We start from the raw sequence: 12613 nt of genomic DNA on the forward strand, positions 1-12613 counted from the left end.
CAAAATCTTCCTTGGTGGTCTCCCTTCCAAGTACCTGCTTAGCTTTTGAAATCTGGCGAGATCAGGATATACCATGCAGCCTTCCCTCCTCGTTTTCTATATTACATTACCAAAAAGAAAAAAAAAACCTTCCTAATAAGTCGCAGCAACATCATGAAGCTGTTTGTAATTTGGGATAGCTATAGGGATCAACAACTACATACAGGAACACCCTCTTGAACACTTTCATAGATGTGTTTAGAGATACACTCAGATTGGGACTTCCTGGCAGACACTAACTGTTGAAGACCATAAATCTCCCTGATTGTTCTTCCTTAGAACTCAGTTAATTCTATAAGCTCTTAAAGAGATTCACTAATCCAAGCAATGTGATCTGACCTTTCATACTTTTCATGCAATTCTAAATAGCTAACTAGTCTTGAGTTTTCTGCAGGAATTAGCTTTAAAAATATAGGTCTCTGACATTTTTCACCCTCCTAAAAATGTGCCAGGGCCAGGACAAGCCCCTGGCTTCCATAACAATTACAATACAATAATAAAAGTTTCAAGGATTTTGTTCATACACACTCAGAAAGTTGTTAGGTAAATCAAGGAATACCTTACAGAGTTTGCATCCCAGAGAATAAATGAATCCCTGTGACTGACATGATCTCTTGTGGAGGAGTGGGGAATCAAACCTGGTTCTCCAGATTAAAGTCCACCGCTCCAAACCACTGTTCTTAACCACTACACCACGCTTTGCTCAGAGGAGTGAATCTACTGAGATGGAGCATAGCAGGAGCAGCAGTCAAGGCCATGAAGGGCTTTGTATGTGATAGTAACCATCCTGAATTTAACCCAGCAAGCGATAGGTAACCAATGGAGTGAGTACATAACAGGTATAATATGCATACTGCCTTGAAAGACTGATTAATGATAGACCTCATAGCCACAGATTTTGGTAGCAGAGTGGGTACTTAATAGAAACTTAATACTGACCATGGCAAAGAACAGAACACTAAAAAAATGTTTAAATTTTATTTTACATTTTCTAAATTTGTGAAAATTAATTCTCAGAATCCAAGCAGACTACTATCTTTGCAAGCATGAAAAAGACTGTCCAGTCGTGTTTTTGCTACAGCGGCTCTCCAGTGACCATTCTTTATGGCCTTACATCTTAACAAAGCTGAACCCTGCTGTGTATTAGCCTTTCTTTTACTGACCTTTCGATGCTCCTGAAGATTTGCTGCTGAAGAACACCTCTTGCTACACACTGAGCACATCATCCTCTTCCTAGAGTTTCCTAAAACAGAAACAAAACACCACCAACAGCTTTAATAAAGAAGTACAAAGAAAAAGAGGCCAAATGTTTTTACTGCCCGTGCCATTTTTCACAGGCCTTTTGACAGGCACAAATATTTTATGCCTTTACCCCACCTCTGAGGTATTGAGTTACAAGACAGCTCTGCGGGTGCCCTGCTTAAGATTTTGCCAGCAGAATGTAGGCCAAAAATGTTAAGCTGCTTTAAGAAAAAAAAAATTACCCTACAAAATGGCTCCTTTAACACAACCAGTACAGGGTTTACCACAATTAGATACATCGACTCTGAGGCGTGCTTCTTAGTTCTCTATTAACTGATTATTTTCTAGGAGATTCCATTTGTAAAGAAACTGCCCAACAGATTATGCCAGGTTTGTCCAGCAGCCTTCCATGAGACTAAATGCAACCAAATACTTTCTATTATTTATTAGATTTGGCTCCTGCCTCTCTTTAAGTAACTCCTTCTAACAACCTTGTACAGTTGGTTCGGTTGAAACGAGAGAATTGTGCATGTGTGTTTGTGGCTGGCCCATAACAGATGACACAGCGACGTTTATCACTGATTGGGAATCTGAGCCAACGTCTCCCTAAACCTAGTCCAACAGGTTAACCCCTGCACTACTCTGGTATCTCCGTTCTGATATTTCTGTGCAGTGGGCATGTATTTATCTTTTTGTACATCTATCCCACTCTATTAAGATAGTTTCAGGTGGGTAGCTGTATTTGCCTGCTGTAGAAGAATTCGATTTGAGTCCAGTAGCACTTTAAAGAGCAACAGGATTTCCAGGGTACAAGCTTCTGAAAGTCACAGTTCCCTTCATCAGATAACTGACTGATATCTGATGAAGGGAGCTTTGACTCTCCTTGAATGTCTTCCCCTCGGCAGTTCTCTCCGGGAGATTCCATAATATCCTGTTTAGAGATAAACTATGCAAATTCTGTCTTCTCGAACCTGATTCCATAACTCATATTTTACTGCTCGGCCCCTTTTTTTCTAGTCTAAGAAATTGTTTCATAGACCCAATTATTATGAATTTTCCTGGCCCAGCGAAGAGGACTACCCAACTCTTATTAGCTGATGTGCCCCAACTCGAATGAAGCAGTCGCCGAATATTTGGCAAAAATTTTAACTATGGATCTTTGTATTGACAAGTAATAACTTTGCCAATTGTATGTGTTACTTTGGTGTTTACAATGAATTTTACTACTGTATTATACTGAACTTGATAAGTACTGTATTACCCTAATCTGCTTCTTTTATGCCATTAAAGGTTTTGATATTGATATTGATTGACTCTCCAAAGCTTATACCCTGGAAATCTTGCTAGTATTTAAGGTGCTACTGGGTTGAATCTTGCTGTCCCAGTTCACAAATCCCAAATGTCTAACCATCTGAAAAGGGGGGGAAAGGATGCAATTATAATGAATAGGAGAGAAACCCATGCAAACATGATATAAGGTATGTCTATGCAACTGTATTATAACAACTGTGTCGTGTCTTATATTTTAATTATTTTTTTGCTACAGAAGGTATTCAAAGCAAGTTTTTCACTGTATTGTGCATGCAGGAGTGAGTAAGACCTGGATCAGCCAGGTTTTCCAGTCAAAATCCCCAAACTGCTTGTACAGCAGATTCGTACACTGTACATTCACATTGCTGGTACTACTATCTTTGATAATGGGAACAATGAGCATGAAATTCGAACTAGCAATAATCTATCTAATTCACTGTTACCACCCTTCCTATAAAGAGCTCAGAGGAACGTATATAGCTATCTTCCTCTTTTTACCCTCCCAATAATCCTGTGGGGTAGGATAGACTGAGAGAGGGTCACTGGCCTAGGGCCACCCAATGAGCTTCAAAGCAGTGTGCGGATTTGAACTCCAGACCCGAGGCTGAAACCACTCCACTCCACTCCACTGGCTCCCTGCCAATGGACATAGTGAAGAAGTGAATGGAATAAAAAGACAATGGTGTCATGGACGGAGGCAATGCATGCCAGCAGCTGTGGCTGTACAGAGGAAAGTCTCTAGATCCAAACTCCTGCCCCTATTTTAGGCTCTGAGAGCACTTAGCTCAGTGTATGTTGAACCAGGCAGCGTACCAAGGACATCTTTAATTTATATTTCATGGCCATACTGAATTTGCCTTAGAAGTCATGAGCAGTCCTCAGGAATTTCAACAAAATCAAACCACATTTCAGGGGTCTCAACAAAAAAAGTGAGATATTTCCATTCACCTATTTTGCATATGGAGCATCAATGTATGTGTGCGTAAGTGCCGTCAAGTCAAGGTTTTCAAGGCAACAGATGTTCAGAGGTGGTTTGCCATTGCCTGGCCAGTCTCTGCATAGCAACCCTGGCATTCCTTGGTGGTCTCCCACCCAAATACTAACCAAGGCTGACTCTGCTTTGATTCCTAAATCTGATGAGATCAAGCTAGCCTGGGCCTTCCAGGTCAGGGCAAAATATTTCCAGGGCAGAGATATTTCCGTTCAGCCATTTTGCAAATGGAGCATCACTAGTAAAAGAACAATTCTTGCCCTATTTTAGTCACTGCCTCATCTACAACTTCTTCAGTGAAAGTAAGGCTACCCTATTCTACCCTGTTCCAGAAAGAAACAGAACTCCATTATAATAATTTATTAATACGGTCACTGGCCAGCAAAAACAAACAACCAAGCCAGCAAACAACAACAGCCACAGTAGTTAATATGAAAACCACCACAACAGCTACTAGTGCTACTACAAATAATCTAAGCCTAAAAATTACAAATTACATGTATGAATAAAATTTATATAAACATCGTATAACTTGGTGTGACCCCCTTAATATTTTGAGTAATAAAGTATTTCTGTTACTCTTATCCTGTCAGGGTACGGCGTATTTTAATAGCTCCAGCACAGAATTTAGCAGTCAAGAGTCAAGAAACTCATCTGGTTGGTCAGGGCAAGAGTTAAGCAAAGGGGAAAGAAACCTTGTGCGGACTTCTTGGTAGAATGAGCAGTGTACCAAGACATGTTCTGAAGTTTCTATATCCCCTGACCCACAAGGGCAAAACTGAACTCTATTAATATTTTCATAACTGAATAAAAAAGCAACCAATATCTCTAATAAAAATTTGATCTGCCATGTAAAATTATGCACCCACTAAAGGTCATCTACCAGATGTATTTTCCTTCCTTTTTCACAGCTGGTTTAAAACGTGACAGAGAATATAATTAGGTTGACTATTATTTACCATGGTTTTAAGTTCCCCTTACTATTCTATTAATCTGTTTCATTACAGGGAAAGACTGCTACAATCCTGCTTCTTTGTTTATAACCAAAGGCCCATGTGACATATTGCCTGACATAGATTGGAATATTTACATACTATTTGTAAGGGGGAAAGAGCTGCAAAAGAGGAAGTGTAGGGAAAAAAACCTTCCACACCAGATGGCCTCTATATCCAAAACATTTTAAACCCAAACTGTCACAACCCAAGACCTAGACACTTCTGCATCAGAAGTGACGACTTTGAGAACAAAGAGAATATCTGCTGTAATCTCAGGAAGTACCCACACAGCAACTCATGCAGTGTCTAAGGATAACAAAGACTTTCTCTACCCCTTGACCCCAAGAATATTTCCTTGCCAGCATATTTGATTAACTATGACTTCTTCCAGCAACTCTGTGAGTTGTGAGCATTCAGCCTTCACAACCACAGCAGTCCTAGAGGCTGAAGGAATCATATCAGTCTCACTAGAAAGTGAGCCTCAGAATCAGAAGTCCTGTTACTAATAGACTGATCTGCTCCAGGGAAGCAATGTCCAGAAAGCAAACCTCCTACACTCATAATTCAGCCCTCTGTAGGATTCAGATTGCAAGGAGTAACACTTACTCTAGGCCTTGCTTATTACCCTTAATCTTGCCTCCTGATTCCACAGATCAGAATCAACAGGTTCTGATACTGAACAAACACGTGTTCTCCAATGTCTACCTGCAACCCATCCATAGGTGGGACAGCCCTACTGATCTTCCCCCAATAGTCCCTGTGCCAAAGCGCTGCTCTACAAATTTTAATCACCAGCATGAAGCAAACTGTTTAATTTCTTTAGCCTCTGAATGTTTTCCTGTATTCACTTAATTTTCTTTCACACCAAATAAATTAGGCAACACAGCACAACCTCTTCTAAACTGAATTTGCAATAAGTGTTTTCGTTGCCCTTTAAAGTAATTAATTAATGCCAAGAAATGTTTCCACACAGCCCATTAAGCCTCAAGCTGTTATGTTATGCCAGCATAATACTTCTGACATCGGCCTTAAAATGCTTCCAAAAATCAGCACAAAATTGTCCCAAATGTGCATCTTTGTAAGTTTAAAATGTCACAAGAATGCAGTGTAAACACTTGAAAAAAATCATGCTTTCCTTATCAAAATTCTTTGTTGCTTCTCTCAGAATTCCAATTCACTTAAAAAAATTTGCTTCAGGCAAAATTGGACAGCAACTCTAGTCAAATGTGAGCATGAAACACATGCATTTTAGGAAAGGTCCAATTCCAGATTTGCATCTTACCACTGTGACTTCATCATAAAGACTTTGGCTTTTGTTTCCCAACAGCTTCTGAATAGATATTGACAAAATAGAAGTACTGTACATTCAAACACAGGAATTGCTTTGTTGGAACTGAAGTAACCTCAACAACTGGATGTCTGAGAATTTCCTGAGAAGGACTTGATGGTGATTACAGTCCCCTGTTGGTTGGTCGCCATGAAACGGTAGCCAGATGTACTATGCAATGCTAACAGAGTTATACCATCCCTGAGTAGACAGCCCCTCTGGGCGTTCCATCAGCAAGCAGAGAAGGAGAGTGGGCCTGAGCACACTTGTCCCGCTTCTGTTCTATCCCTTTGCCTAGGCCAGTGGTGGTGAACCTATGGCACGCGTGCCAGAGGGAGCACGCAAAGCCCTCTCTGTGGGCACGTGTGCCGTCGCCCCAGCACATCTAGAGAGTTGCAAATCCAAGGCAAAACCTCCCTTGCGTTTTGGCCATTTGGTCCCTCCCCTCGCCCATCGGCCGCGCTAAGACCCTGCGGGATCCACCAGGGCCTGCCTCCCGCCTTGCTTTCCCCCCTGCTTCTCGGCCTCCAAGCGGCCGAGCAGCTCTAGAGCAGCAGCAGGCGGCGGTGGGGCAGGCATGGAGCAGTGAAGCCGGGGGATGCTGCTGCCGCTGCTGGCCGCCCTGGCCAGCGCACAGTATGTGCTGGAGCAGTACGAGGGCGAGGGCTGGAAGGAGAGCGTCCACACCCTGGAGGCCAGCCTGCGCCTCCACCACCTGCTGCGCGACAGCGAGGTGCACTGCCACTAGAAGTGTGTCAGCGGCAGCCGCAAGGTGCCGGGGGAGCCCTGGCTCGGGAGCCGGCCTTGGCGCTGGCGCCACGCCGGATGAGGGGCGCGTCCTGTGGTGCACCTCCTGCCTGCGGCATTGCAAGCACGGCCTACCCGTCTTCCAGCTCCGCTACCCGCCAGCCAAGACCCTGCGCGACTTCCAGCGACGCACCTGTTAACTGTACCTGCACTATGCACTCTATAAGGTGAGGGGCGTGCCTCCTGGAGACCGTCCGGCCGCACGATCCTGTGCAGAGAGACTCTGCTAGCATGGGATGAAGTGGGGATGTTAATGTATGAGTTGTTTTTTCTAAACTAAAACCTCAGTATTCAGGTTAAATTGCCGTGTTGGCACTTTGCGATAAATAAGTGGTTTTGGGTTGCAGTTTGGGCACTCCGTCTCTAAAAGGTTCGCCATCACTGGCCTAGGCATAGAGCAAAAGTGTTCGTGTACACTCCTGCCCCTTTATCAGGGAGGCTTCTTTCCAAGCGTTCCAGATCACAGGGTGGGACATACTTCCTCCACACTTAAGCACAATGCTGATGGGCCAGAGGTGGGGGAAGTAAGGCCAGCACGCTCATGCCCCCTCTCCCTCTCTGTGCACGGACTGAATGCACAGAGGGGTCATGTGCTCAGAGCTACCTTCTAAGCCCCCTAACTTCACTGAAGGGTGTAACGCTGCTCACCATGGCACTGATAAATGGAGCTTCTGCTTTAACTCCTCAACTTCACATTATATTATGTGGAGATTTCAATGCAAGAATTGGGTCGGGAGATTCAGATGATAAGAGCCGGCTTGACAGCTCACATATATGAACACATGAAGCTGCCTTATACTGAATCAGACCCTTGGTCCATCAAAGTCAGTATTGTCTACTCAGACAGGCAGCGGCTCTCCAGGGTCTCAGGCAGAGGTCTTTCACATCACCTACCTGCCTGGTCCCTTTAACTGAAGATGCTAGGGATTGAACCTGGGACCTTCTGCATGCCAAGCAGATGCTCTACCACTGAGCCACAGCCCATCCCTCATGTTAATCTTTTAGCTCATTCTGTGAAGGATGTGGTGATAAACAAGTTTGGATGAAAACCTTTGGAGATGCTTTCATTGAATAATTTATATGTATTGCATGGCACTGTGTTCGATTCGTCAGGGGGGACTTTCACCTATCTAACGACCTGTAGGGCGAGTACAATAGACTACATTGCCATATCCGATAGTTTAATCAATTTGGTGGATAAGTATGAGTTTATTGATTCCTATATGAGTGACCATGGCCCACAGAGTTTGTTGCTTAAAACCAAAACTAAAGTCCTAATGAGGTCAGTTCCGGAATCTGCAGAGGATATAGTACCAGATTTTAGGAGACTCAAATGGTCGGAGCATTTACACAACAAATCATCCCTAATTTTTACAAATCCAGAGTTAGAGCTACTCAGCTCTAAAACAAAATAGCATTGATGCCATAAAAATATATGATGCCATCGATAATTACCTCAAGCCTCTATTGAAAAACAATAGACCTATAAAACCTGTATTATACGGTAAAAATGGTTGGTATGATAATGAGTGCATAGCACCTAAGAAAGAACTCTAACTCCTGCATCTAAGAGTCACTGATACATCGATGTCTCTATGAATTTGTCTTTAAAAAGTTAATTCTGGAAAGCTGCCCCTAACCAACAAGAACTTCACTATTTCCCTTACCGGTGTGCACATTTTCCTTGTGCTTCTTCAGGGCATCCTTACTCTTGAACCTCTTTCCACAGCTATCAGCCTTGCATACGAACCTGGCATCCCCTCGGCATGCTTCTTTGTGCTGCTCGTAGCTGACATTGAATAGTTGGAGAAGGGGAAAATAATACACCAAGAAATAGCTATTAAACTTCAACTTCTCGGCAGGCATTCTGAGTGCACTTAACGCATGCTTCTAGGGTCGCTTCTGGGGTCACTTCATGCATAGCTTACTGCAGGTAGCAATCAAAGCATTTCTCATCTTGCACACTGAGAGGTCACAACTTAAAAAAAAAAAAACTAGAAAGCAAGCAAGCATGCAAAGGAGGCCAGCAGCAGGATGAGAGTAGTCCAATAATTCTGACTCGGAACCTCGATTCTGAGCTGAAGGGTGTACTGCAAACGGAACACTGAAAACTTCTCAGATGTTCACCCGGGTCGACATTTTCTGTGCATTGAAGGACGCTTGTGGCAAAAGACAGAAGAAAACATAAGACAATCATTATCCATTTGGTTTCAGGATTTGGCTGTCCTCTTGCAAACACTGATGCATTCAGAGTTCCAGAGGGTAGCCTTGTTAATGTGCAGTAGAATAGCTAGATTCGGGTCTAGAAGCACCTTAGAGACCAACAAGATTTGGGGGGTATAAGCTTTCAAGAGTCAACATAGCTGACGAAGGGAGCTTTGACTCTCAAAAGCTTGTACCCCCAAAATCTGCTGCAATGTCCCTTCTACAATGACATAAGATTGCAGTACATTCTCCCCATATTGTCATCCTTTCCTGGGAGATCGGAAGAAGCTAAAGTTTCCCTTCTCCTAGCAGACTCCTCTTGAGATAACCACTCAAGTAGCCAAATGTTGCCTCTGGTCTTGTGGGATTCGTAAACGGCTAACTGAAAACCTTTCCCCATAGAAGATCTTTCCTCCTCTTCTTCAAATCATCCCTCCCAGAATCATCAACTGTTATTATTTTAACCTAACTTTAATTTTTATTCAGAGCTGATATTGTATCGAAATAAAACTTGATTGATAGAGCTTATACCCTTAAAATCTTATTGGTCTTTAAGGTGCTACTGAACTTGAATTGAGCTGATGCATTCAGAATGTACTTTTTGAAGAACAGAACGTTGGTCTAATCCAGGGCCACTATAAGACATTCTGCAAATCACAGTCTGGGAGCTGCACACTGTCATCCCAATAAAAATCACAAAGAATCCTGGAATCAGACTGCACACCATTCTATTTGTGCACACATGTGATTTGCTTGCACGGTTGGGCAGGGAACCCAATCAGTTTTAATTCTCATTCAAAATGTGGCCGCTGGAAGAAAAATGACTTTTGTGTTTGTTTGTTTTTAGCTTCCTGGAGTTTCTTTTTTGTTGGAACTTCTCATCTACCACTGCTAGAAAACGCTTCCCCCTCATGTTATGATGTTATGGTAATAGTGCAATAAACTGAAATATAAAGTCTGCAATCCGTATTAATGCTTAACAGTACACTCATTGACCTCATCCTAATTCATAATTTTATATGATGTGAGTGACTTCACTGTATTGTTTATGATGATATTCACTTACTGTCTCTGCAAAGCTTGCTTAACTGGGAATTTCTTCCCACAGTTCCTGCATTTGAATTCCTTTTCCTCACTGGGTTTTTGGTGCAATGTTTGAAGATGTTCAGCTAGGATTTCCTGGCTGGCAAAACTGGATTCACAGTTAGGGCATGCATGGTCCTCTTTGCAATTAATAGGATCTATATAACAATAACAATCAAGAAAGAACTGAAATATTTTCCTCATGATAACATCCTCTGAAAGTAAACAATTTTTATAATATACGCACTCTAACCACTACACCACAGGTTCAACTTGATGCCTGAAAACAGAAGCCCTGTTCACATGTCACAGTGAATGCATGAACGATGCCTGTACATACATGTGCATCTGTTTGTAAGAAAGATTTGAGTTCGCTTTACAAATTAAACCAGGGACCAGTACCTAGATAAATATGGGGTTTAAGTCACATGTTCCGCTGTGCAGCATGATAATTGCTCAACACAGGTATAAGGTGTACCCTGTACATGGATTGTATATGTGCTCAGTGTGCTTTATGAACAAGGCTACAGAAGAAAACCAGACCATGCTAATTTCTGTGCAACCTCTTTCTCGTGATTTTTTTAGCATAGATAAGTGGAATTGATCAGCAATTTGTAAGAGCAGAATCAGATTCACAAGATCCCTGGTAGTTTCAAATTGACTAAGGCAGGAATCTAATGGACTTCATAAGCTTAGGCCTATAGTTCATTAGCAAAAGTCTGATACTGATGCTTATTAAGGAAAGTAAATTATTAAAATTATTATGAAACAATGAAATTATGTGTTTTTTTAATTGCAATGAATAATTGTTCATTGTGGGAACAATTCACTGAACAGTTCTTCTCTTTGTCTTTCATCCTGCAAGGTCAGACTGGCAACAGTTACAAATTTTTAAAAAAATCAAATTAAAACAAAAGTTTTCAAAGAAAATTGATCCTGACAAAGGAAACTGGAATGAAATTAAAAGAACAAATAACAGTTAGTGGACAATATCTCACCTATCAACTAGTTAACCCTAAAGGACCTTTTATCTTACTTGATTAAGAAATGATTTTTGTATTATTTTGCACAGAGGTGTATGAATTACGTCTATTACTTGTTTTTACCTTTTTCACAGCTTGGTTGCAATTCCTTATTCTGGCCGCTATTACTGTTGTTGTTGCTGTCATCTTCTTCCTGGTTAATAACCACTTCCTCCTCCTCTTCCTCTAATTCTTCCATGTCACTGTCAAGGTAACCGATCAGTAGTTCCGTATCTGTTTCAATATCCTTAACAGCTAGATAGAAAATGTTTTCTCCTTCCTGATGCAGAAAATAAAAAGATTGGGCAGCAAGTTTAGAACAACTCTAATTTCAAAAGCATCCAGAGCTAGCAGGCAAGACTCCATGATCAAGTTAATCTGTGCTTGGCATACAAACCGTTCATCAAAAGCAGGGAATGTGTTTCCAGGAGGGGATATCAACCTATATATGTGGAGATCCCAGGAATGTGGTAGATACACGGTGGCATGCCCCAATTCTCCATATACAGGAGGATGCTACATTGTGCTGTTGCTCCTTCCCTTGTTCTGTGTTGGAGGGAGCAGGCCAATGTCAGGGCTATGTGACACCATCAGTGTACATTGGTTGGCTAATGCCCTAGGTGGCTGGCATGGGGAGTCATTGGAATGCCTCTCTGTATGTCACTATGGATTCCACAGAAGTTGCTATGTTCTCAGTCCCTTAGAGTTGGATTGTTTTTTCTACTGAGAGGACATGGGATACTGACTAGCTATGGCAGAAATGCTCCAGTGCTTAGTATTGGTCTGTGAACCGAAACAGTTCTATTGAAGCTACCAAGACGTTTGTTGCTCCCCTTTCTGAGAACAGATTTACAGCAGAACTCTTCTTTTAGGTGTATAAGACAACATTCACATGGTAATGCAGTATAGGGAGGAAACCATTGTACCAGCCAAGTGCTTTGGGTGTTACGCAAGAACACAAAAGGAGAATTGCAATTTCCTAGTGAAGATTGCCAAGTTCTGTCATCAGTCATCGCACTTATCTGATTAACATCCAGTACAGTTAATTGAACCTTGCTTATAATGTACACAGGCGTATGTTTTTTGACAGGCTTCATGACACCAGGACAAGATAATGATTTTTAATTTGCAATATTGCAAAGATTTATTAAAACTGCCAGTAGGGCAGTTTAGTACATCTAAAGTTTAAATATCTATGAGTGGATTAAAATAACTTATTTAGGAAATGGGAAAATCTGTATTTAATTCAGTGTACTTGACATAAGCAACAGTCTTCAAGGACTGGCCAGGTTTTTGCACTTACATCAATAACAGTAAAGGATAAAAAAGCTAATTATGTATTATCTCAATATGGGGAGTTGGATCCAGACAGCTTTTTCACTCAATCTTCCCCAGTCCTACTCTTCATTTCAGCAACCTGCCCCACATTGCTTCTGCTGTTTCGGGATAGCTTGGGGGGGAGGTCAAAGGAGACCCCATTCTCCTTTTTCATTATGGAAAGGCTGGTTGGTTCCAACCTATTATTTCACAGCACAGTCCCCAAAACTATCAGAATATCTAGCCTACATCAAGAAGTTACTATTTCCTCTTA

The 12613-nt window shown here is 41.8% G+C and overlaps 1 protein-coding gene across 2 annotated transcripts in view; it reads right to left on the minus strand.

The window, feature by feature from the left end:
- Positions 1 to 12613, minus strand: part of PRDM5 (PR/SET domain 5) — a 100879-nt gene that overhangs the window by 62484 nt on the left and 25782 nt on the right. For both annotated transcript variants that reach the window (XM_056855470.1, XM_056855469.1), the window contains exons 4-8: positions 11107 to 11302; positions 9984 to 10158; positions 8779 to 8871; positions 8380 to 8501; positions 1203 to 1282 (exon numbers count right to left, since the gene is read on the minus strand). In XM_056855470.1, the coding sequence (XP_056711448.1) occupies positions 1203 to 1282; positions 8380 to 8501; positions 8779 to 8871; positions 9984 to 10158; positions 11107 to 11302 (666 nt within the window). The remainder of the gene's footprint in view (positions 1 to 1202; positions 1283 to 8379; positions 8502 to 8778; positions 8872 to 9983; positions 10159 to 11106; positions 11303 to 12613) is intronic.

Source organism: Euleptes europaea, chromosome 9 (assembly GCF_029931775.1).
Source record: "Euleptes europaea isolate rEulEur1 chromosome 9, rEulEur1.hap1, whole genome shotgun sequence".
In the NCBI taxonomy this organism is placed as follows: Eukaryota; Metazoa; Chordata; class Lepidosauria; order Squamata; family Sphaerodactylidae; genus Euleptes; species Euleptes europaea.